At 48.2% G+C, this 19,986-nt stretch overlaps 8 protein-coding genes across 8 annotated transcripts; 4 read left to right on the top strand and 4 right to left on the bottom strand.

Annotated features, from left to right (window-relative positions):
• Positions 1 to 471, top strand: N7516_005264 (uncharacterized protein; the record flags this gene model as incomplete). Its single annotated transcript, XM_057217984.1, has 3 exons — positions 1 to 212; positions 280 to 346; positions 400 to 471. 3 exons carry the CDS (start codon positions 1 to 3, stop codon positions 469 to 471), a joined length of 351 nt encoding a protein of 116 aa, XP_057079867.1.
• Positions 472 to 2,281: 1,810 nt separating this feature from the next.
• Positions 2,282 to 3,354, top strand: N7516_005263 (uncharacterized protein; the record flags this gene model as incomplete). Its single annotated transcript, XM_057217983.1, has 3 exons — positions 2,282 to 2,792; positions 2,859 to 3,136; positions 3,193 to 3,354. 3 exons carry the CDS (start codon positions 2,282 to 2,284, stop codon positions 3,352 to 3,354), a joined length of 951 nt encoding a protein of 316 aa, XP_057079866.1.
• A 576-nt stretch (positions 3,355 to 3,930) lies between these two features.
• Positions 3,931 to 5,089, bottom strand: N7516_005262 (serine hydrolase domain-containing protein; the record flags this gene model as incomplete). Its single annotated transcript, XM_057217982.1, is given in 2 exon segments — positions 3,931 to 4,233; positions 4,253 to 5,089. The coding sequence occupies 2 exon segments, from the start codon at positions 5,087 to 5,089 to the stop codon at positions 3,931 to 3,933; spliced, it is 1,140 nt and encodes a 379-aa protein (XP_057079865.1).
• Positions 5,090 to 5,890: 801 nt separating this feature from the next.
• On the top strand, positions 5,891 to 9,491 carry N7516_005261 (uncharacterized protein; the record flags this gene model as incomplete). Its single annotated transcript, XM_057217981.1, has 5 exons — positions 5,891 to 6,610; positions 8,067 to 8,194; positions 8,278 to 8,413; positions 8,487 to 8,533; positions 8,591 to 9,491. 5 exons carry the CDS (start codon positions 5,891 to 5,893, stop codon positions 9,489 to 9,491), a joined length of 1,932 nt encoding a protein of 643 aa, XP_057079864.1.
• Positions 9,492 to 9,784: 293 nt separating this feature from the next.
• N7516_005260 (intradiol ring-cleavage dioxygenase) lies at positions 9,785 to 10,846 on the bottom strand (the record flags this gene model as incomplete). Its single annotated transcript, XM_057217980.1, has 2 exons — positions 9,785 to 10,055; positions 10,128 to 10,846. 2 exons carry the CDS (start codon positions 10,844 to 10,846, stop codon positions 9,785 to 9,787), a joined length of 990 nt encoding a protein of 329 aa, XP_057079863.1.
• Positions 10,847 to 11,458: 612 nt separating this feature from the next.
• On the bottom strand, positions 11,459 to 13,500 carry N7516_005259 (Zn(II)2Cys6 transcription factor domain-containing protein; the record flags this gene model as incomplete). The annotated part of the gene is made up of 2 exons (XM_057217979.1): positions 11,459 to 12,822; positions 12,888 to 13,500. 2 exons carry the CDS (start codon positions 13,498 to 13,500, stop codon positions 11,459 to 11,461), a joined length of 1,977 nt encoding a protein of 658 aa, XP_057079862.1.
• Positions 13,501 to 14,742: 1,242 nt separating this feature from the next.
• On the top strand, positions 14,743 to 15,311 carry N7516_005258 (U6 snRNA-associated Sm-like protein LSm7; the record flags this gene model as incomplete). The annotated part of the gene is made up of 3 exons (XM_057217978.1): positions 14,743 to 14,920; positions 15,048 to 15,119; positions 15,184 to 15,311. The coding sequence occupies 3 exons, from the start codon at positions 14,743 to 14,745 to the stop codon at positions 15,309 to 15,311; spliced, it is 378 nt and encodes a 125-aa protein (XP_057079861.1).
• A 495-nt stretch (positions 15,312 to 15,806) lies between these two features.
• N7516_005257 (uncharacterized protein) lies at positions 15,807 to 19,675 on the bottom strand (the record flags this gene model as incomplete). Its single annotated transcript, XM_057217977.1, has 3 exons — positions 15,807 to 16,751; positions 16,811 to 19,455; positions 19,525 to 19,675. 3 exons carry the CDS (start codon positions 19,673 to 19,675, stop codon positions 15,807 to 15,809), a joined length of 3,741 nt encoding a protein of 1,246 aa, XP_057079860.1.
• Positions 19,676 to 19,986: the final 311 nt, after the last annotated feature.

The following is a 19,986-nucleotide window of genomic DNA, read 5'->3' as shown; positions in this document are numbered from 1 at the left end:
ATGGCTTTGGGCTTCTTGGGTCGAAAAGCTCTGGCAGAGGCTGGATTGGAGCATGTTAGCCGGGGCCGGAGAGATATGAATCTTGCTGGCCATGGTGAGAATTCTGATACAGAATTATCCGCTATGATGTTCTTCAACGAGTCTCGAAGGCGAATTGGTTGGCTTATCAATGATCATGGCCTTCAAAGTTGTCAATATTATCTTCTTGCCGGGTATGTTCCTTCAAAATACAGAGAGGTTCTACTAATTTCGACTTTAGCCTTTTCTATTCCCAGCTAGATCGTCCAGTAGACTGGTGGTCTATGACGACAAAGGCATCTACTTGCTGCCTTATGTTGTGGAAGACGTGAGTTGCATCTTTACTTGGCTTTAGACGCGAATTAATCATATTATTCACAGCATGCCTATTCCTCACGACAATTGGGTCGCAGACATGCAATCTCGACTATTTTGGATTGCCTTGATGTCTGAGTCTGTCGTGACCAAGGAGCTAAGCTTGCCTGACAGTGGGTTACAAGAAATATCCGACCGGGTACCTCTGCCAAGGTTTTTGAAATTTGAGCAGCCCTCCTTTGTAAATACGTATAACATGATTGAAGAAGAGAATGACTCTCTCTATCATTACTACTTTTTGGCCCAGGCCGCACTCAGGATACTACTGACGAGGACCAGTAACTGCCTCTTTTTCACAAGTACGGGTGTCTCATGTCTTTAAATCCAAACGTGATATTAACAAATACAGACACTGAAGAGCGGTACTCGCTATCTTCTCTAGAAGAAGAACTAATGCGTCAGCTCGAACAGTGGCGTGCCCAACTCCCCCTCCCATTCAATTCGATGAAACAAATCTAGCTCCCCCAGAATCCGCCAAAGATATTCTGCTGGTCTATTGGCTCCGCGCCCGTTACATGTCTGCGATGTATCATTTTGGGAGACCTTTGCTGTAAGAAAACAAACACAACAGAAAAGCGATTAGTGAGGTATTTGGAATTTGTACTAAGTCCCACAGTTACAGGGTGTTACGCAATCCCGAAGATACAAGCATCGATGATTTAAAGCGCTGTACGGAGATCTTTCACTGTGTATACAGATGGGAGCCCATTATCAAAGTGCTCAATACGATGAGGGCTTGTATGCCTTTAAGGTTCAATATCTGTGCTCAGTGAGTTTCCTCTTTACCCAATAATATAATCAACAAGGGTACTGATTATCCATTGAAAAACAACAGACTATTTGGACAACTGCTCATTACGTACTGCTTTCGGTGTCATGCTGATAGTCGGCTGCAGCAGGCTGTGCCATCTGAACACCGACAATGGTGTATTTTTGCCCTAGGTTTCCTGCAGGATGCCGCCCCTTGTAGTCCTTCAATTGCTAAGGATGCTGATATTTCTTCCCTTTTATGGTCAAGTTTCATATAGTTAGCATACTTTTTACTTCACCTTGTACAGCCAACCGGCCTAGAATTGTACAGGCACAAAGAAAGCCGGATTGTCAATTCCAAACGTTCGAACATACCCAACTGCGTGGTTGGTTTCTTTTTACTTTGAGATTTGTACGTAGTATCTGAACTTCAAAGGCTTGGTTTCTTGTTGTTGTGGTGGTGGCCTAAGGCCTGAATGTTGATGCCTTAGGCACCAGTCCCTCTGTACAGACTCTCTCCCCACTTTCTGGCCCACAACAACACATGTGAATAATAAAATCAACCACTCTTTTGAGAGAAGACGCTACGTCATGAAAAAGGCACAGGAGATATGAAAATCTTCATGCCTGCGCATACTTCAAATATCACTCTCACCATTTGATTACTCTGCCAACGTCTCGTCTTAATAACTCTGCATGGAAAATGGCCATTGAGATCGGCCGGAAGCTCCGAGAAACGTCCGTGTCCCACTTATGACTTGAGTTGGAGCTTCGTCCGAATTTAAAATCCAGGCTAGTGAGATTCAAATGAGGGTCCCTTGGCAGTATTGACTCTGGCCTATCTCCGGAGAACCTCCGCCGTTCCGTACCTATTAAAAAGCATGCAGGGTCTTGATACACGGCGAGTCTTGCTCAACTGGACCACCTGGACAAATGACAGACAGGCTAGATACTTCTCCTGTCAAGTACAGAATTCTGACTAGGGAGGGTAAGTCTTGATTAAGCCCGGACCAAGCTATTCAGGTATAAAGAGCAGTGGGCGCAAGTCGGTTGAGACTTCCCTGACTATTAAGATTTCTAAACGGTCTTTGTTTCAACGCTTCAGTGATCAAAGTACCACTTATTCTTTCCTACACTCATGGTGGAAGAGACGTGTCGAATCAAAATGGATTTTGACCAGCGGATTTTGGACCGAGTCGCATCTCGAACCGTTATCATCACTGGGGGCGCTGGGGGAATTGGCGCCGCTACAGCTAAAGTCTTCAACGAACATGGTGCTAATGTTGTTCTTGCCGACATACACGCGGTTAAAGATCAAGCACAAAATGTGATTGCATCCCTACCTCATCCCCGCAAAGCAACCTATATTCCTGTTGATGTTCTCAACTGGCAACAAATGAACGAACTTTTCCAGCGTACCGTGGAAGCTTTCGGGGACATCCATATTGTGGTAGCTAATGCCGCAATTATGGAATCAACTGAAACACTGTGTATGGAAAACATGGACAACGGAGGGAATTTAAGGGAGTCGGAAGAGGCTTTTCGTGTCATCGATGTTAACTTGAAAGGAACATTGAACAGTATCTCCCCAGCTCTCTCTTCTCTACCTAGCCTTGCACTAACATCCTGCCTCCCAGCTTTAAGGCTTGGTATGCATTACATAAAGTCTTCTTCGTCCAAAAACGATACAAAACAACTGCCTGCTATTATCCTAGTAGCATCCACGTCAGGGTATTTCGGAGACACTGGGGTCGCGGCATATGTTGCTTCGAAACACGGAGTAATCGGCTTACTACGAGCGTCGCAGAAAGCTGCACAGAAACACGGCATTGTGATTAAAGGAATTGCACCGTTCTTCACTCCAACTCAAATTACGACAGGGATAACGGAGAAATGGAAAGCTGCCGGACTTGAAACCAACACTCCGGAGATGGTAGCGCGTGCAATTGTACGGTCATCCGTCGACGACTCTAAAAGTGGAGCATGTACATTGGTATGTGGCAGATGAAAGCCTGCTTTATCCGAATCGTGACAAGCTAATATGTCCAGATTTCCGGGAGGTTCCAGCAAGAACTGGAGTTTACCAGGAACAGTGCTATTCCACAATGGCTAGGGGAAGACTTGTCTCAATTCATGAAGCGTGCGTTTACCTTCCTCAGAGATATGGGTGGGTTTGCTCTGCCAAATGGATTGCCTGGGCGTAACTCATGATCCAAAGCGCAATCATATCTACATCCGAGATATTGGGTGAAGGGGATTTTTACATTCTTAAGATGAGATGGCTATCGTTAGTGATGATATCCGGCCTCTCATACGGAGATAAGGTCAACCTTAGTGTATCGTGTTCTTTTGAATCTATTCATGTCCAATTATTCATAGTAGTAGTCGGGGATGGAATAGGGTATAATATGTGTTATTGTAATAGAGCTAACCGCTGACCGTAACAGCTTGTAATGACACTACTGCCGTAAGTCACAGATTTCTCAAATTCTCAATCCTTTTAGGTACTACAAGAGGTGTTATGACTATTCCTGAATTTCCCTTCGCACTAACCGCTATTTGGTCACCATAAAGGGTAGGCTGACCAACAAGATACATTAACTAACGGAGGTACGGTATCTCTGCTTCTAACTATTTACTTTTGTGGCAGGGTGGGTAATACTAATTCTATTCCTATCGATGAAGGGAGGAATAGACAGTGATGCAGTCCAAGGGAAACCCTCACAGAGAGAGGGAGAGAAGGAGAGAGAGCTAGCTGACTATTTGGTCCTGTCACCCGTAGTGGCCTTAGGAATCCAATTCTAGTAATACTCGATAGATCTCCTTAACGTACGCCCAGGTCCGGTCCGTACCTAAGCATCCATCCTCCTCGCCCATCTTGTTCATAACATAGCAGATAGTCGTCTTACGATCGGCATCCATTATCACTATAGAACCACCCCAGCCACCCCAGAAGCAGATGTTACCCTGGGGAATAGGGATTTTGGGGTCGTCCTCAACTGGCAAGGCGAAGCCTGGGCCCCACTTGTAGCGTCGCATTTCAAGAAGGTCAATAGAATCAACCTCCACCTGAAAGACGCGGTCGAGAGCCTTTTGGGGAGAGAAACACCTTCCCGGCAACCTGCCCACCGAGCGATATAACAGACATGATTTTGCCAACAGACCGTGCATTTCCATAGCCGTTAGAGGCACCAACAGCGGCCAGCCTTAACGGTGGTTCGTTAAAGTATTCGGCTTTCAGTGGGAGAGATTTCAGTGTCTTGCCCATTACGCTGTCAGGGTCTGGGTTGGAAGCAAATGGCAGATTGGGTAATGGGACGACTGGTGCCACAATGTGCCAGTCACTTTCTTTGACACCGAGAGAGTAATCAGCTCCGAGAGGTTGTGCAAGCTCATCCTCGATGAAGTCTTTCAGCGACTTTCCGGTAACTTCCTTTACGAGCTTGCCAATCAGCGTCCCTTGTGTAATGGCGTGGTACCCGGAAACTGAGCCAGGTTCCCACCACGGAGCTTGCGCTGCTAGGAGCTTTGCCGAACTTTCAAGGTCGTAAATTCCCTCCATTGTCATGTGTTCATCCCAACCAGATAAATCCGAGGAATGGCTCAGCAAATGACGGACCTCAATACCCTCTTTGCCGTTGGCAGCAAATTCGGGCCAGTATTTGGATACCTTTGCATCAAGATCGAGAAGCCCACGACTGACCAAAACTAGAGCGGCTAGGTTGGTGATACATTTGGAGGAGGAGAAGACAGCCGTCTTAGTGTGCTCAGTCCATGTCTGTGTTTTGAGCTCATCCATAAAACCAGCATGCATGTCGACGACAGGTTTGCCTCCAACATTGACATAGAGTGATGCTCCGAGTTCCGTTCCGGAATCCACGTTTCCCTCGAGGATTTTCCTGAGACCGTAGAATTTTGGATCACAGAGGCCAGACGCTTTCGACATGATGTCAATTCGGTTTGTGGGCGATGTTGCTAGGCTTTTGTTGCAATAGTCATTCAATAGCTGGGGACTTTTCAAGAAATAGTAGACAACTTCACATACAGGAGCTAAAGACTAGGATAAAATAGAGACTAGCTTCTAGCCTCCGGTCATCAGATTGCTCAGTAACGCATTCGCAACGCGCGGGAACCGACTGCTGGGGATTATCCCCTAGATTTGTCTTTCTGGAACTATTATCTCCCTTTGAGCGGGGATTTGTAACCGGACCTTGTCCGGTACAGATAATCCACGACGTCGTAATGTAAGTTACGTGTCTATCATAACCCCAAGGTTTAAATCTGCTTCCCCATCCGCCCGCGTTACAATGCCTATCCGACCCCGCAGTGTGGGTAGGCCGTCGCTTAGACACTAGATGCGGTATCGAATCAAGGCCAAATTTAGTAAAATTTGTAAAATTTGTAAAATTTGTGACATTGAATTGTTAATCCAGTGATTGCTTTATCTAGGTATTATGACATAATTCCAATAGTCGCCGTGAAGGCTGTGTATCATGAAATCGGATGTGAATGCGTGTTATATCACGAAAAATACAGCCATAGTCTATGAACATGGTGGATAATCCGCCAGGTGGGGCTCATATGCTTCTAGTCTTGAGTTGGGATATTCTTTTGCATGCCAAATTTTAGGGCTAGAGTATAACATAATTAACTATTGACCTCGGGGAAGCAGAGAACTTTCATGTACAGTCCCTATTTCCATCTTTCTCATTCCCTTCAGCACACCGCACACTTAGCTTTGGTCAATATGTCTATTATACATGATTATAATCGCATTGCAAATCTAAGAGACGCCCAAACAAAAGCGGAGGCCCTCTTCCGCCATATTGAACGACGCATCATTCGAGTTGGTATCAGCGAGAAAGTCTTGAGCCGCGAAGTGTACGATTTTGGCGAAAGGGAATTTGGAATCAAGAAGTATTGGCACAAACGCATTGTCAGGAGCGGGCCTAACACTCTCCTGCCGTATGCCGATAGTCCACCGGACCGAATCATTCAAGAAGACGACATACTGATCGTTGACCTGGGACCTGTCTTTGAATCCTATGAAGCCGACTTCGCACGAACCTTCGTTTTAGGAAATGACCCGCTAAAGATAAAGCTCCGAGATGATCTTGAGCCTATCTGGAGTACGGTTCGCGAATATTTCCTCGAGAATATACACATCTCGGGCGAGCAGTTGTACACAGTCGCCGTCAGAGAGGCGACCAGGAGAGGTTGGGAATTTGGTGCCCCTCTTGCCGGCCATTTAATTGGCAATTTCCCACACGAGAGGATCCCCAAGGATCAAATCAACCTTTACATTACCGAAGGAAATGATAGACCTATGAACAGTCTGGGGGCAGATGGTCATAGGCGTCACTGGATCCTTGAGATCTACCTCCATGATCATGAACATAAGATTGGAGGCTTTTTCGAGCAGCTTCTGACAGACGATGATCGATACGTTTTCTCGGAGCTGCCCTCGGTGAATTTTCGGCAATTGAACGCTCTATCTGTTGTGTATCATGCTGGGCTCTTGATTTTATGTCTCGCGGTGATATTACTTGCGGTATACATGTCGAAAGTTTTGAATGGGAAAATCAGTGTTTTATATTGATGTTCTTTTGTCTCCAGCTGTGACTGTGTGGTAGTGGTTAAGAATCAATCATGTTGGGAACCACTTCTATGTTACTACCCTTTTAAAATAGCAGTATACATGGGCTGTACGCTCTAGCCATACCAGTAAAAGGGCTGTTCTATACGGTAACAATATGTGCAGAGATGGGAATCAGGCCTAAATCAGGCATTCAGCATCATTGTACAAATTGAGGGAACCCATTTGGAAGGATAGGCGCTACAAGAGTCAAACATATGTAGGCCTGTGTGTAGAGGTCTGTCAGACTCGCTGAATTCAGACTCTAGCTAGGTGTGGGTCAAGGTAAAACGGGAAATAACTCTACGGCCGACATCGAGGCTATGGTACTAGATTTATGACGTTAACTCGTTCTTGAAATATACTAATGGCGTTGGTCTCCAAGGCTGTATGAGCACGTTTGTTCACGTACCGGAACCTCCCCGGATCACACTTGACTGTCCACCCCAGGCTTCCAAGCTTTTTACCTTACCGGAGGTTGCGGAGCTATACCCACTGTCGCCCTTGGAAAAGGTAAGGCACAGATGTCAGATCACATTGTTGATAAACTTTTGGTGGTAGGTCGTGAGGGTTCTCGAGTTATAATTGCATGTCAAGGCATGATAGACCTCACCTACTACTTCTAAAAAGGCGGTAATGGGAGGAGAAACGGGACATTTCTTTCCCAAGGGTCTAAGATTTCTTGTTTTGCAACATGTCTACCGCATAGAAGAGACTCATCTCAATTATCCAACTACAGCTGACCACGTCAGTCTCTTGTCATTCTCGAACCTCGCAGCATTTTTCGGAGACCAACATGCCAAGAAAGGTATTGCTAACGCCTTCAGTAGGTCTTTAGCACAGCCTGGTAAGGTTTACTTGGTCTTCACTCACCAGGGCACTAGACTCTAAGCTATGTCTGCTTCCCCGCTTGCTTTACCCCGGATGTTCTCCGTAATCGGCGTCCATTCGAACATGGCAGACCATATTCCAAGACTACCACCGCTGCTCCGCGAAGCAACCCAACACATAAATATCCCCCAGACTCTTACCTCCAAGCTTAGAATTTCCTCATTCTACCTTGACAGGGTGCAGTGAACCAATGTCTCAATCTACAGATCTTTGCAAAGCTGAAGCTTCTCACCATGAACATAATATTGAGCTCGGCGAAATCGACCCGGGGGCAGAGAAACGACTAGTACGGAAAATTGACCTATTTTTAATGCCTTCGGTGTTCATCCTATATATTTTATCATACATGGTGGGACACACACCTCACCCTGATACTGGAGAAGTCTAAACATATTAGGATCGTTCCAATATCGGCCTTGCGAAGATAGCCGGTATGGAAGAAGACTTGGAACTGAGCTCAAACCAATACTATATAGCTGTGGTTGTCTGGGTGATCGGTTATACCGCCGCGGCAGTTCCATCTAAGTGCGCACCTCCCCTTTATGCTAATCTATGGCATGAATTTAACAGCTAATGAACCCTTGATTTCACAGTATGATTTTATCCAGAACTCGGCCGTCATACTTCATCCCCATCATCACCTTTGGATGGGGTACGGTAGCAGCCTTACTGGGAGTTGTGTCTAACAGCACCCAACTGACTGTTTTACGATTGCTTCTGGGAATTTTTGAGGGCGGGTTTAGTGTGCGTACTCGGCATAACGCCTAAATATAGCCTTTGTCAATTTGTGACCTCAGCTGACTTTAAGATGATAAAGCCAGCAGTAATTTTCCTGATATCGATATGGTATCGAAAGTGTGAACAGTAAGGCCAAAAATGTCGCGTTTCAAAGTTCTATTCAATCTAATCTCAAAAATATAGGTCGAAGCGGTTTATTATTTTCCTTTCTGCCGGTATTTTATCTGGCGCCTTTGGGGGTGTCGTTTCGGGGTCTATAACTTCGACGTTGGATGGTGTTCATGGGATTCAAGGATGGAGATGGCTATTCATCGTTGAAGGTATCACCACAGTCGGAGTAAGCGTTCTTTCGCATTGGACCTTACTTGACTACCCACATAATAGTCGAGGACTAAACCAGGCAGAGCGTGATCTTGCACAGAGACGAATGCTTCATGACGGGATAGCAGAGACGCACGCCAATTCGGAAACGCCAACCACAAGAACTTCTGTGTTCATTTGCTTGCTAGAAGCACTGTCCAACTGGAGGACCTGGCTTCTTGTTCCCGGGTATATGTCCATTCTTGGTGCATTAGCTTTGTCATACTTTTACCCGACGTTGGTTGAAGGCATGGGGTATTCTTCAACAAACGCCCAATACATGACCGCTCCGCTTTATCTTGTTTCGCCTTTTGTCGCAGTGCCAGTCTGCTACTTTGCCGATCGCAAGCCTCATTTGAGAGGTACCATTCTGGTGCTGAATTTGATAGTGGGCATGGTATTTTTCGCATTGACGGCAGCTATTCAACACTACACAGCAAGGTATATCTTCCTTTGTGTCACAAATATTACAATATGGACTGGAAATGCTCTCGCTCTTTCCTTTGCGACTACTGCGCTGGCATCGGTTAATCAAGACGTGAGGGCAATAATGTTAGCCACGATGAATGGATTTGGAGCACTCGCTCAGCTGTATGGTAGTGCCTTATTTCCAGAGAAAGATGGGCCTCAATACGTTGTTGCATTTTCTGTCTTCGCTGGAACTTTTGCCGCCGGAGCAATATTTTATGGATTGGCAGATACGTTATTTAAACGATATCCATAGCTGCGAGGACGTTGAGCTCAAAATATATGCCGTTTGCTTTCCCCTCATCGCTGAGAACATGTTACATCTTCCAATCAAGACTGAAGACTGGCGGAATACAGACATGAGGGTTATATATGGCAATCTTAGTTCCGGGATAGCCTTCCGTCGAGATCCTCTAATTCCCGTCTTGTTATCCAGCGAAAAATGGACGATATTAGAAGAAATTCAATAGTTCCTAGCCAAACTCATACAGATACAGATCAAATGATATGTCTCCCGTTGCACTTTTTTCTCGTAATAGCATTTAGAATTTAATCCAGGTCCGGCACTGGCAGCCCATTGACAATCTTGACCTTCCGACCCAGCTTATCCAGCGCAACCTTGGAGTTGTGCGCACGCAACTTGCTCGTCTCTTCGTCGGACACCAGCACAAAATCATATGTGAGGAGAGGATGGCCTTCAGGGACGTTATATTTCTTCGCGATTTCGGCGTCAGCCTTACCAATGTCCACAGTCAAGGAATCCTTGACACCAAAGACGGCATCGGATGTTTCGTAAGGGTCGTTGCGGAGGTAGAGAGCACTATAACTCAAGTTAGCATGATATACTTCACAATCCGCCAGATGAATGGGGAAAATAATTCCCAAAACATACGTAATCAGATGATCATAACCCTCCTTCTCAAACATAAAATGCATATGCGAAGGCCGATACGGATGCCGATGCAACTTCTCCAACAACTTCCCAACAGGCCCATCATGAGGAATCGGATACGGCACAGGCGTAATAGCCTTAAACCAAAAGACACCGGTATGATCCGAGCGCATAATACACCTCCCATCCGGACCCTGTCTCCCCGCATACTGAACATCATAATGTCCCGACGAATCCGTCTCCCAGATATCAATCTTGACATCCTCGACCGGCAACCCCTGCATATCCCGCAGCGTGCAAACAACAAGCAGTGGCTCGCCTTTCGGATCATGCGACATGGAATCGCCAGCGGGCATTTCCTCCGCGTCGTGCGTGTGGAATGGACCAAGTACTGTCCCCTCTGTGGATCCCTTGGGCTTTGGGTGGTCGATTGAGTCGACTAGGATAGATAGACCCAGGACATCGGATAGTAGGATGAATTCCTGTCGCACGTCTGTGCAGATCTGGCCTACTTCTGTCAGGAAACGGAGACCGGTCATCCATTCATCGCTGGATAGACGGGTTTCGCGGGCGAAGTCGTGGAGGTGGGTTACTAGGCGTTCGAGGATGTATTTCATGCGTTCGTCTTCGCAGAGACTGTTGATCGTGATTACATTGTCGGTGATGTTGTCCACTGTTTGGTCTTTCATTGGTGGAATCTTGACTTTGGAAGGATCCATTGTGGGCTGTACCTAGGTAGGTTTTATAGTTTGTATAGGAAGAGAATAGGGAGATAGTAATAAACAATTTCGAGCTACATAGAAAATCCGGGGTCAAGGTGTTTATTATATGTTATAGGAATTGGAGGTTTTGTTTTGCTCGTTCAATCAGAAGATCCCGAATTCAAACCCTTTCACCCCGCAACCCCCACTAATCCCCCCGTTCGGATGTAAGATTGGATTTATATGCCGGGAATGAGATATCTTCAGGGCAGAGAATATATCCGGATATACTAATAGTACTAAAGAATATCTATTAACTTTTCCAATATCAAGATACGTTAGTAGAAGTACCTAGACATACTAGACATACTAGACATCCAAGAAAAGCAATGACATGCGAAGACAGTGAAATCTTGCTTGTTGGATAGAGGTCGACGAGGGTATGTATTTACAAAAGGTCGACAGAAGGTGAGAGATATTTGGATGGAAGAAGCCAAAAAAAAATAAGAAATAACGCTAATCACAGGGATATCTAACATAGTACTCCCACACCCAGCCCATTTTGCCAACGGCTATGTAAAAAAACACAAAAGAAAGTCTGTACACGAATCAATAGAAGAGCCGATAACTTTATGCATGCACCATACGCCGATCACGATCAGCCTCCCGCTCCCGTTCACGATCACGTTCTCGGTCATAAGCACCATCACCAGAAGCCGGAGCCTGGTTTGGAGCCGGAAGAATAATAGCTTGGTGTTCGCCAGCACGCTCCACACCACGCTCCCTCTCTTGCACAGCAGCAGCAACACGAGTGTGATGATCTACAGTATCCGAAATAGCCTGTTTGAGCCGCTGATTAGCATCGGGATCCTCATCTTCAAAGCGATCCACGACATGAGCGAGGACACGAGGACGGCCTCTATTCTCTGTCTCACTCACAGCCCGTCGCGGCGAAGTATTACTCGAAGGAAGCTCCATCGGAATCCTAGACCCAGGAGCCGGGTTCGGGGCGGAGGGGGCCGACTCGCGCCGGTTGTGGTAGTAGTAGGCGTGCCTTTCTGGCTCGAAGGGCGGTTCTGGCCGATGTTCACGCTCGGCGGAGATCGGGGGCAGTGGTCCCATACCGTACTGGGGTGGAGTGAGGGTTGAGGTGGAGCGGTCGTTTTCCGGGCGCTCGTGGGGTGTGGTTGATGTGGTGATTCCCGCCCGCATCGCTGTGACTTCGTCTTCTTTGACGTCGCGCCAGGAGCACTTGGCATGTTTCTTTGTGCAGCCAACGCAGGCTGTGAGGTTCTTAAGACAGTCCATGTGGAGGCGGCGGCAGCGGTCGCAGGGTGGAATTACGCGCTCGCCGCGCTGGAGCTCTTCCATTCGAGCTATCATTTCGAGCTTGAAGGGACCTCCGTCGTCTTTTTCTTGGTTGGTTGATTTTGGCGGCGGAAGGAGGGATGATGGGGTGTTTGGGATGGCGACTGCGGTCGCAGTTGCGGTTGGGGCTGTAGTGGTGGTTGGGGTTGCGGTTGCTGTCGCGGGGTTGTAGAGACTGTAGTCTGTTGGGTCGGAGCCACGAGGCCGAGGGAGTGGTTGAGGGTTGACTGGGGCTGCTGCGTCGTCATAGCCGCGGGCGTGGCGGTCAGCTGTTGTGAAAAACCTCTTCATCAAATCTGCACGGGTTGTTGGGGAGGCACCTTTGATCGATTGACCGTTGATCATGGTGACATTATCGGTAGATTGTGAGAACATGAATGGGGATGATAGAGGGTTCTCCTCAGTGTGCTCGCCCTCTGGACGATGAGCGTTGACAGCGACGAAACCAGACGGAGAAGGGTGAGATGATGCATGGCCGTTGCCTTGGCCATGACCGTTGGCATCGCGCCAGATTTCGGTGACATTTCGGGATTGCCCATATAGTGAAGCATCGTTCTCTCGTCGGGTGACAATAGCGTTGCGGCGATTCTTCAAACGATGGTTAAGCTGTCTCGCTCGAGCAGAGACTGGACACACAAATATTGTTAGTGAATACGTTATAAGCTGAGATGTGTATATAACGATTGCTCACCTTGATCAGCCATCTGGATTATGTGATGCAAGTTCTTCTCAAGAATCTCCAGCGCGCCCAGTTCCTTTTCCTCATCTTCGATGATAGGCTGGGGCGGGATCATCTTCTGCGGCATGCCGGACGCAATCAAAACGAAATCCTCCTCGCTGATCTCCACGCGACACTGTTTGGTGTAGAACTGGCAGACTCGCACGCCGTTGCGCGACTTCTCCAGATTGAACTGTTCGGGCTTATTCTTTGCGAATTCGACCACATCGAGCCAAGTCACCGTAGGTCCATCTTTGCCATGGGATTTCAACACTTGCGGCGGTCCGTCGAACAGACGCTCGAATCGCTTGATCAAGATCGGACCGAGCGGACATGCGCCCAGATTTCCAGCGATGCTCTCGTGACGGTGTAGAACGCCGTCGTACTCACCGAGGAGATGGACAATCGCGGGCATGGTATCATCGACGGAGACGAGTGGTAGGTTGTCAGGGTATTGCCGTGCCAGATAGTTGATCTGCAGGTGGTTCGAGTGCGTCTTGGGCATTTTTGACATGCCGTGATCGGCGGCGGAGGGAGACCTCGGCCGCTTGTGGGACGACTCCGCCGTTGGGGAGTGGGATTCCATCGTGGGTGGGAGTGGGAACAGACCCGAATACACCCTGGAGCTGGTTTGGAATATGGGAAAGAGATTGGAGATTGGGGAAGAGAGGAAGAGAGGAAGTCGCCGAGAGTTAGATAAGAGCGCGAAGTATAAAACTTGCGCGGAGATGAACCTGACTTGCGCGGAGGAAACCGGCAGGTAACTCCTTTAATAAGACTCAATCAACATCCATATGTTGTAGAAGAAATGAAAGGAGAGGAAGCGGTAGGGCTACAGAGGGACGGAACAGCGCACGGGGAGTGGAGAGGAAAAACGTGATCTGGGTTTCCGTTGGGGGGTGCCGGGCACTCGGAGGGTCTCACTATGTCGTATTTGTTTTATTTTGTTTTGTTTTATTATTTGTTTCTCGTTTATTATATTGACGAATAGTGTCACAGGAATTCCGATTGCAACTTGCGCAATGTGAGGAACTTTTCCAAAGTACCGTACCTTGTCACCTTGAAGCCCTCAGCGGAGTCCCGCCGGGGGGTTCCGCTGCCCTACGATACGCTGATCAATCAGGTGTACAACAGGTACGCCTTGCCTTTAGTCTCACATTTGCTGTGAAAGATAAGTCTACATAATCACCCAGACCCCGAACTCATTCTATAGGTTCATATCTATTGTTCCATCGCCAAAAATAAGCCTTGAGCCTTGTGGAGATGGTCTTTTCGCTGATGCCTGAACGGGCCAGCGGGCTGAAACATTTTCGTCCCGGGAACTCGGAGGGAATCACAATCACAATACTCACAATAATCACCTGGACTGAGATCAGATTACTTGAAAAAAAAAACATCAGTAAAGAGATACACAAATAATGTATATAGATATACTCCATACATAAAGTAACATTGAATTGAGAAAGGAATGTCAAAAAGCACACAGTTGATGTTCGAATATTCAGATCGGAGATAAAGGCACTGGTAATCGACTTGTAAATTACTTCTGAGCGGGATCCGTTGTAGCTATAAACTACAATAATACAGTGGTAATTGGTAATCTCCATACCGGCCTTGACAGGCGGACTCCCAAGTTCCACCATGCCTGAGTGCCTGAGGCCACTCCCCACCTAAAAATCCCTCATATACGCGCCCACCTTGCTTGTACCTTCCGCTATCCCCCCAATACACAAGAGATACCGAGATACCCGTCTGTATCTCTCAGACCCAATCTTATTACCATCTAATCCCTTCCTGCATTTTTCTAAATCCCTCAATTTACACAGCCATGTCTGAACGAGGCTCATTCCGAGGTGGCCGCGGTCGTGGAGGCCGTGGCGGCCAGGGCCAGCAGAAAAGTGGCGGTGGTGGCAGTGCACAGGAGAAGCCCAAAAAGGAAAACATCTTGGATCTCAACAAGTACATGGACAAGGAGGTTCAAGTGAAGTTCAATGGTGGTCGTGAGGGTATGTTGGTTGATTTATTCGCATACATCCCTTTTTATTTTTATTTTTGCTTTTTATTTTTCTTATCTTTGGGTCTTTAATGACTTCTCGTCGCCATCTATGAACTATATATGCTAACTAATAACAGTCGCCGGTACCCTCAAGGGTTACGACCAGCTGATGAACCTGGTCCTTGACAACGTTAAGGAAACCATGCGTGGTGAGTTCCAATTTACTTGAATCAAATCTCTATATCTCTACTTCTTATATACTAACTTCCACAGATGAGGAGGGCAACACTACCACCCGCTCAATGGGTCTCATCGTCGCCCGTGGCACTTTGATCGTACTGATCTCCCCCGCCGATGGCAGCGAGGAGATCCCCAACCCTTTCTTGCAAGCAGAAGAGTAAAAGAAAACCTCTATTTCTAACGTATTATCTTCTCTCCGGGTTTCATTTCATTCCGGATCTGGATGCCATTTCGGGAAATCGACATCCTGGATCCGGTTGGAGCTTCAAAACACTACACACCTTAATGTCCCCACTGGCTTTCGGCGTGCGCCGGAACATACGCTCATCAGTAGCTACGAAGGGAACGAACGCAATATGATGGTTTCGCTTTTTTTCTTTCCTGTCGACTTGGAATGTGCACGATAGGGCTGTCTACTGTTGTGCAATTCTATCTTTCTCGTCTCTCTTTTCTTTTCACGGAAGGAGATGATGAATTTGGGATCGGCTCATGATACATAGCGCCAAAACCAAATTAGGATATAACCAAAAAAAAAAAAATAATAACAAAGTCAACACGAAAAGCTATCCAAGCAAACTGCGTAGGTATCATAGATTATAAGCCAACATAACATATTCACATATTGTACTATCCTGTACACTCCCCTGATCATCGATCTACTGGCCCACTTCCCCAGATGTGGGCCCAACCGTCTCTCCAAACTCGGCGGAGTCATCAGAATCATCATCACCAGGGCCATCAGTTGGCAAGGAAACCTGCCGCGGCTGTGCATCCTTCAGCCTTCTAACACCCTCTGCCTCCTCGACCCAGGGCCCAACCTTCTCCATGCCATCGATATACTCGGCACCAATGCGCAGATTCAAACCCGCGCTAAGGGCACGCTCAATGCGGGTCTCGCGGGACTGCGACACAAGGGTTCGGAAAACGTGCACGAAGAAGCCGCCGAGAATATCAACGCTCCAGTCCTCCGGAACAAGATCGAGGACTTCGCGGACGTCGAACCATGCTGCAAAGCGCCCAAGGAGATCGCTTGTACGCTCGATGCGGTCGGACAGGTCCTCGATGTGCAGGAATTCGTCGAGCAGGTGGCGGAAGAGCGTTGTTTGTAGGGTATAGTCTGCGAGTTCTGGCGGGGTGCCTGTTGAAGAGGAAGAAGAGCTACGTGGGCCGCCGAAGAGACAATAGCGGATTGCGGAGTCGTAGTCGCCTAACCCGTGTGTGAGGAGACGGAGGGCCGGGCCGTGGTGGCCCTGTAGGCCATCGAGGATAATGCATTCTGAGACTAGCTCATTCTGAAATGGCTCGATGCGGGTGAGGACGTTAGGGATTGAATAGCTGATTCCTGTCGGGAGGGGTTGGGAGCTGAACTGGGAGCTGGAGATGCCACCCAGCAGCTGAAGTAATCGGAGTCGGGACTGCCACCAGGGCTCTGTGGGGGTGTTCTCAATTATAAAGTTTAAGTATGTCGGTTTGGGGGCACGCAGGGCTCGGTAGGTTGAGTAGGAGTCGGCCAAAGAAGTTCGTGCCTCGGGGGATGACTCGAGCACAGAGAGTACCGTGTCTAAGTAGTATGAAATCAGGTCGTCGGCATATTGTGTGTACTATATTCACAGGTTAGTTAGATGTGTTCATGGAATAATAAGGTAACAGGACATCTCACATTCTTCGCAAATACCAGGTGTTCTAGGTAGACCTGGACTGCGTTTGGAGCTCGCTCCTTGAGTAAAGCAACAACATCCGCCGGTTCCAGTCTAACACGGCTGGCATTGTCTGCGAATACCTGGATGCCCAGACTGGGATTCCGCTCAGCCAGCCAAGAGCCATACTCTTCAACCAGCTGCACGTCCTTGATCTTGACCAAGTACCTGCGCATCTGCGTCTCCACGCCATTCGCGGAGACCTCACCCCCAGCGTCAGTCTCCCCATCGACGATTCGTCGCCAGGTTTTGAGAACGTTTCGAGACATCTTTTGGCTTTGATACAAACGGCTTAGTACATAGAGCCGCTTGTATGTTTCCAGGAGCATCACTGCTCGGTCGAAATTGCCTTTCCAATTGTCGACCAATCTATTCAACTCAGGGCGAACTGGCGACGCTACTCGCTGATCTCGCGTCAGATAGGCATCTTGTTCCAAGGTCAGGTGCAACAGCGCGGCATCTGTGCTATCCAAAACATATGTCTCATCGGTGATACTACCATATCCACGCTTCTGCTGCCAGGAAAGAAGGAACCGTTTCACCATGTTGAGAACAGGGCTGCGAGAAGCATCCAATCCAGAGGATTGAACGCCTATCTTTCCGACCTGTTCAATATATTTTTCCGCCATGCTTGCCAGCCCAGCGTGTATCCATATACCCTGAGGCCCTTGCAAAACCTCACATCGCAACAGAGGAATAAAGAGCAATGCCAAACGCGGGTCGAGGTTACCTGCCAATAGCGCTTTTTCGGTGCCATCGATTGCTGCGGCATTGTGGTCGTCTGGCAGCATGGAGAGCAGGTCACCATAAAGCATAAGGCTGGCCTTTTGTTTCACGTAGCTCAATCCAATGAATTCAGCTTCGGTCTTTGGCTCGGTGTCCTGGACGGAGAGCAGCAGATCTAGAATGGCATCCCTACGCAGCACAGTGTGCTCGCTCTCTTCCGTCTCCTGGGCCCTCTGCAAGGTATCCTCGAGCTGGACGATCAATGGATTCTGTAATACGCGCCATATTTGAGATCCACGCCACATGACAAGACCGCTTTGGACCTTTCCCAGTCCATGTGCAAATCTTGCTTCTTCTGCATCACGCTGAGCCTCCCAGCCCTGGATGGCTGAACCGTCGTTCTTCTTGGATCCCTCCGAGTCGGTCATTTCTGGTAAATCGAACAGCTCTTTCTCCTTCTGAGAGTGCTCGATGGATGCCTGTGTTCTTGAATCTGCTACTGACACATGCGGAGGCAGCGTGGGATTTTTGAGGCGGACCATCCGCAAAAGCTGCCCAATTTCATTGAGCTCAAGATGGCTAGGGCTGAGTGTGTGGCGCAGGCCAACTTGAGTAGATTGTGTCTCTCCGGGAGATGGGATCTCTAACCACCTCTTGGTCCGCTCAGTCTCCCCTGGGTCGTCGTCCCAACGTTGGATTTCGAGTCTTGTTCGAGACTTTCCTGCTTCTTCGTCTTCGATTACAGCGAGAACAAACTCCTCTCTAGCGTCTCCACTGGTCTGGAACATTTCATCATTCCTGTTTGTATCAATCACAACAGACTTTGGAAATCTGTGGAAGTTAATTGTACCCCGAACAACTTCACCGTCCATGTCAACAAACATCCCAACGCCCGGTTCTGTTTCCTCAGTTCCGGTTACAAGTAAAAACTCAGAAGGCGTTGGGGACACCACATGAGGCTGGAGACGCTTTGAGCCTTGCTTTGTTGGCGGAGGTAGAGGTGGTAGGGGCTTCAAGCTGTCGTTGGTGGGAGAGTTATTGACCGGCTCTTGGTCACTGGGGGGCTTGGGGGAGCTGTTCCCCTCTCGCTCCTCCGAGCTTGATCTTCTGGGTTCCCCGGTAGATGTGAAAGGATCAGGTGTCCCTGATGGTGATCTATCTAGCTGAGCCGCTTGTGCCTGCGGTGAGAGCATTCCCACGAACGCATTCAAACTGGTGCTTCTGCCATGCCCTGAAGCATCACTCGGTGGAGAAGTGGGGTAGGAGGAAGAGGGTGAACGTTTGAGCGGGGTTCGCGGTGCTGGGTTCATGTCTTCCACGTGCCCGGACTCAAAGACCTCATTTGAAGAAGATATTGGGAAGAGTGGAATCTTCTGCTGGTGTGCCACTTCAAGCAATGAGTATGAATGTGTATCCGCAGCACATGCGATCGTTCCTCGTCGTGCCGCAGTTAAGCAACCAGGAAACTCGATCTTCTTGATCCGTCGCGCCTCATCCCCAATCTGGACCAGCATGATCCTGTTCTGCACAGCAATCATGATAGTCGGATCCTCGCCTTCCTCTACATCCCAGTTGAGATCCAACCCACCGATCCAGCGGCAGTTATTGACCTTTGTTGCTCCAAAAGCCGGGCTGAGCTCCGGCAGCATGTAGAAAGTAACAGTGCCATTACAGAGGACACATGCCTTGTTCACCGAGGATAAGACAACTATTTGTCGAACACCTTCCTGGTCACTTCCTGCTGGGGGACTCTGGGCGAATAGAATTGGTAATCGGGACGCTAGTATAAAGGTAGGCTCGGCGGCTTCGTCTGGGGATGCTGGCGGGAGGCATACGAAGTGCAAGATCTCGGCTGCAGAGGTGCCGATATATAAATTTTCATCTATGAAAGGTTAGTCGGCTCGAGGTGATCGAGTAGGCGGTCTCTACCACCAAAACAGATTGAGCTTACTCCAGTACTCAACACAGGTGATGTAGACGTCGGAGCTATGCTCGGTCGCTAATGGCACATCTTCAAATAGGGAATGTAACAAATAAGGTACTGTCCCTGGCGGACTGGTCCTGCGCCTCTTGCGGGGACCAATTCCATCGTCTGAAGCCATCATGAGGCTGTAGTTCCAGGCATCTCCCCGCAAGCTTGGAGAAGTGACGATGTGAGGGCGGTCAGTAGCTGGGGCCAAAGCTCAGGGGACCACAGTTGATGGGGTGTGAGAACGACTGCATTTGTGGCTTTTGTCCAGCAGAATCTGGTGTGATCTACAGATGGCTGTTAAGGGTATATTTCTGACTTTACACGTTGGTATCAAAAGTTAATTACTGGTATTTAAGCTCATTATGTGCCTGGATGTTGCTTACTCCCATTTTATGTCTTTATTTACACAATATGGAGCTTTGAATGTGAGCTTAAGCTAGG

This window comes from Penicillium verrucosum (assembly GCF_028828655.1).
Source record: "Penicillium verrucosum strain IBT 35672 chromosome Unknown utg000001l_segment0_segment0, whole genome shotgun sequence".
Taxonomy (NCBI): domain Eukaryota; kingdom Fungi; phylum Ascomycota; class Eurotiomycetes; order Eurotiales; family Aspergillaceae; genus Penicillium; species Penicillium verrucosum.
The sequence above is the reverse complement of the archived record's forward strand: the minus strand, read 5'-3'. Positions and strand labels throughout refer to the sequence as shown.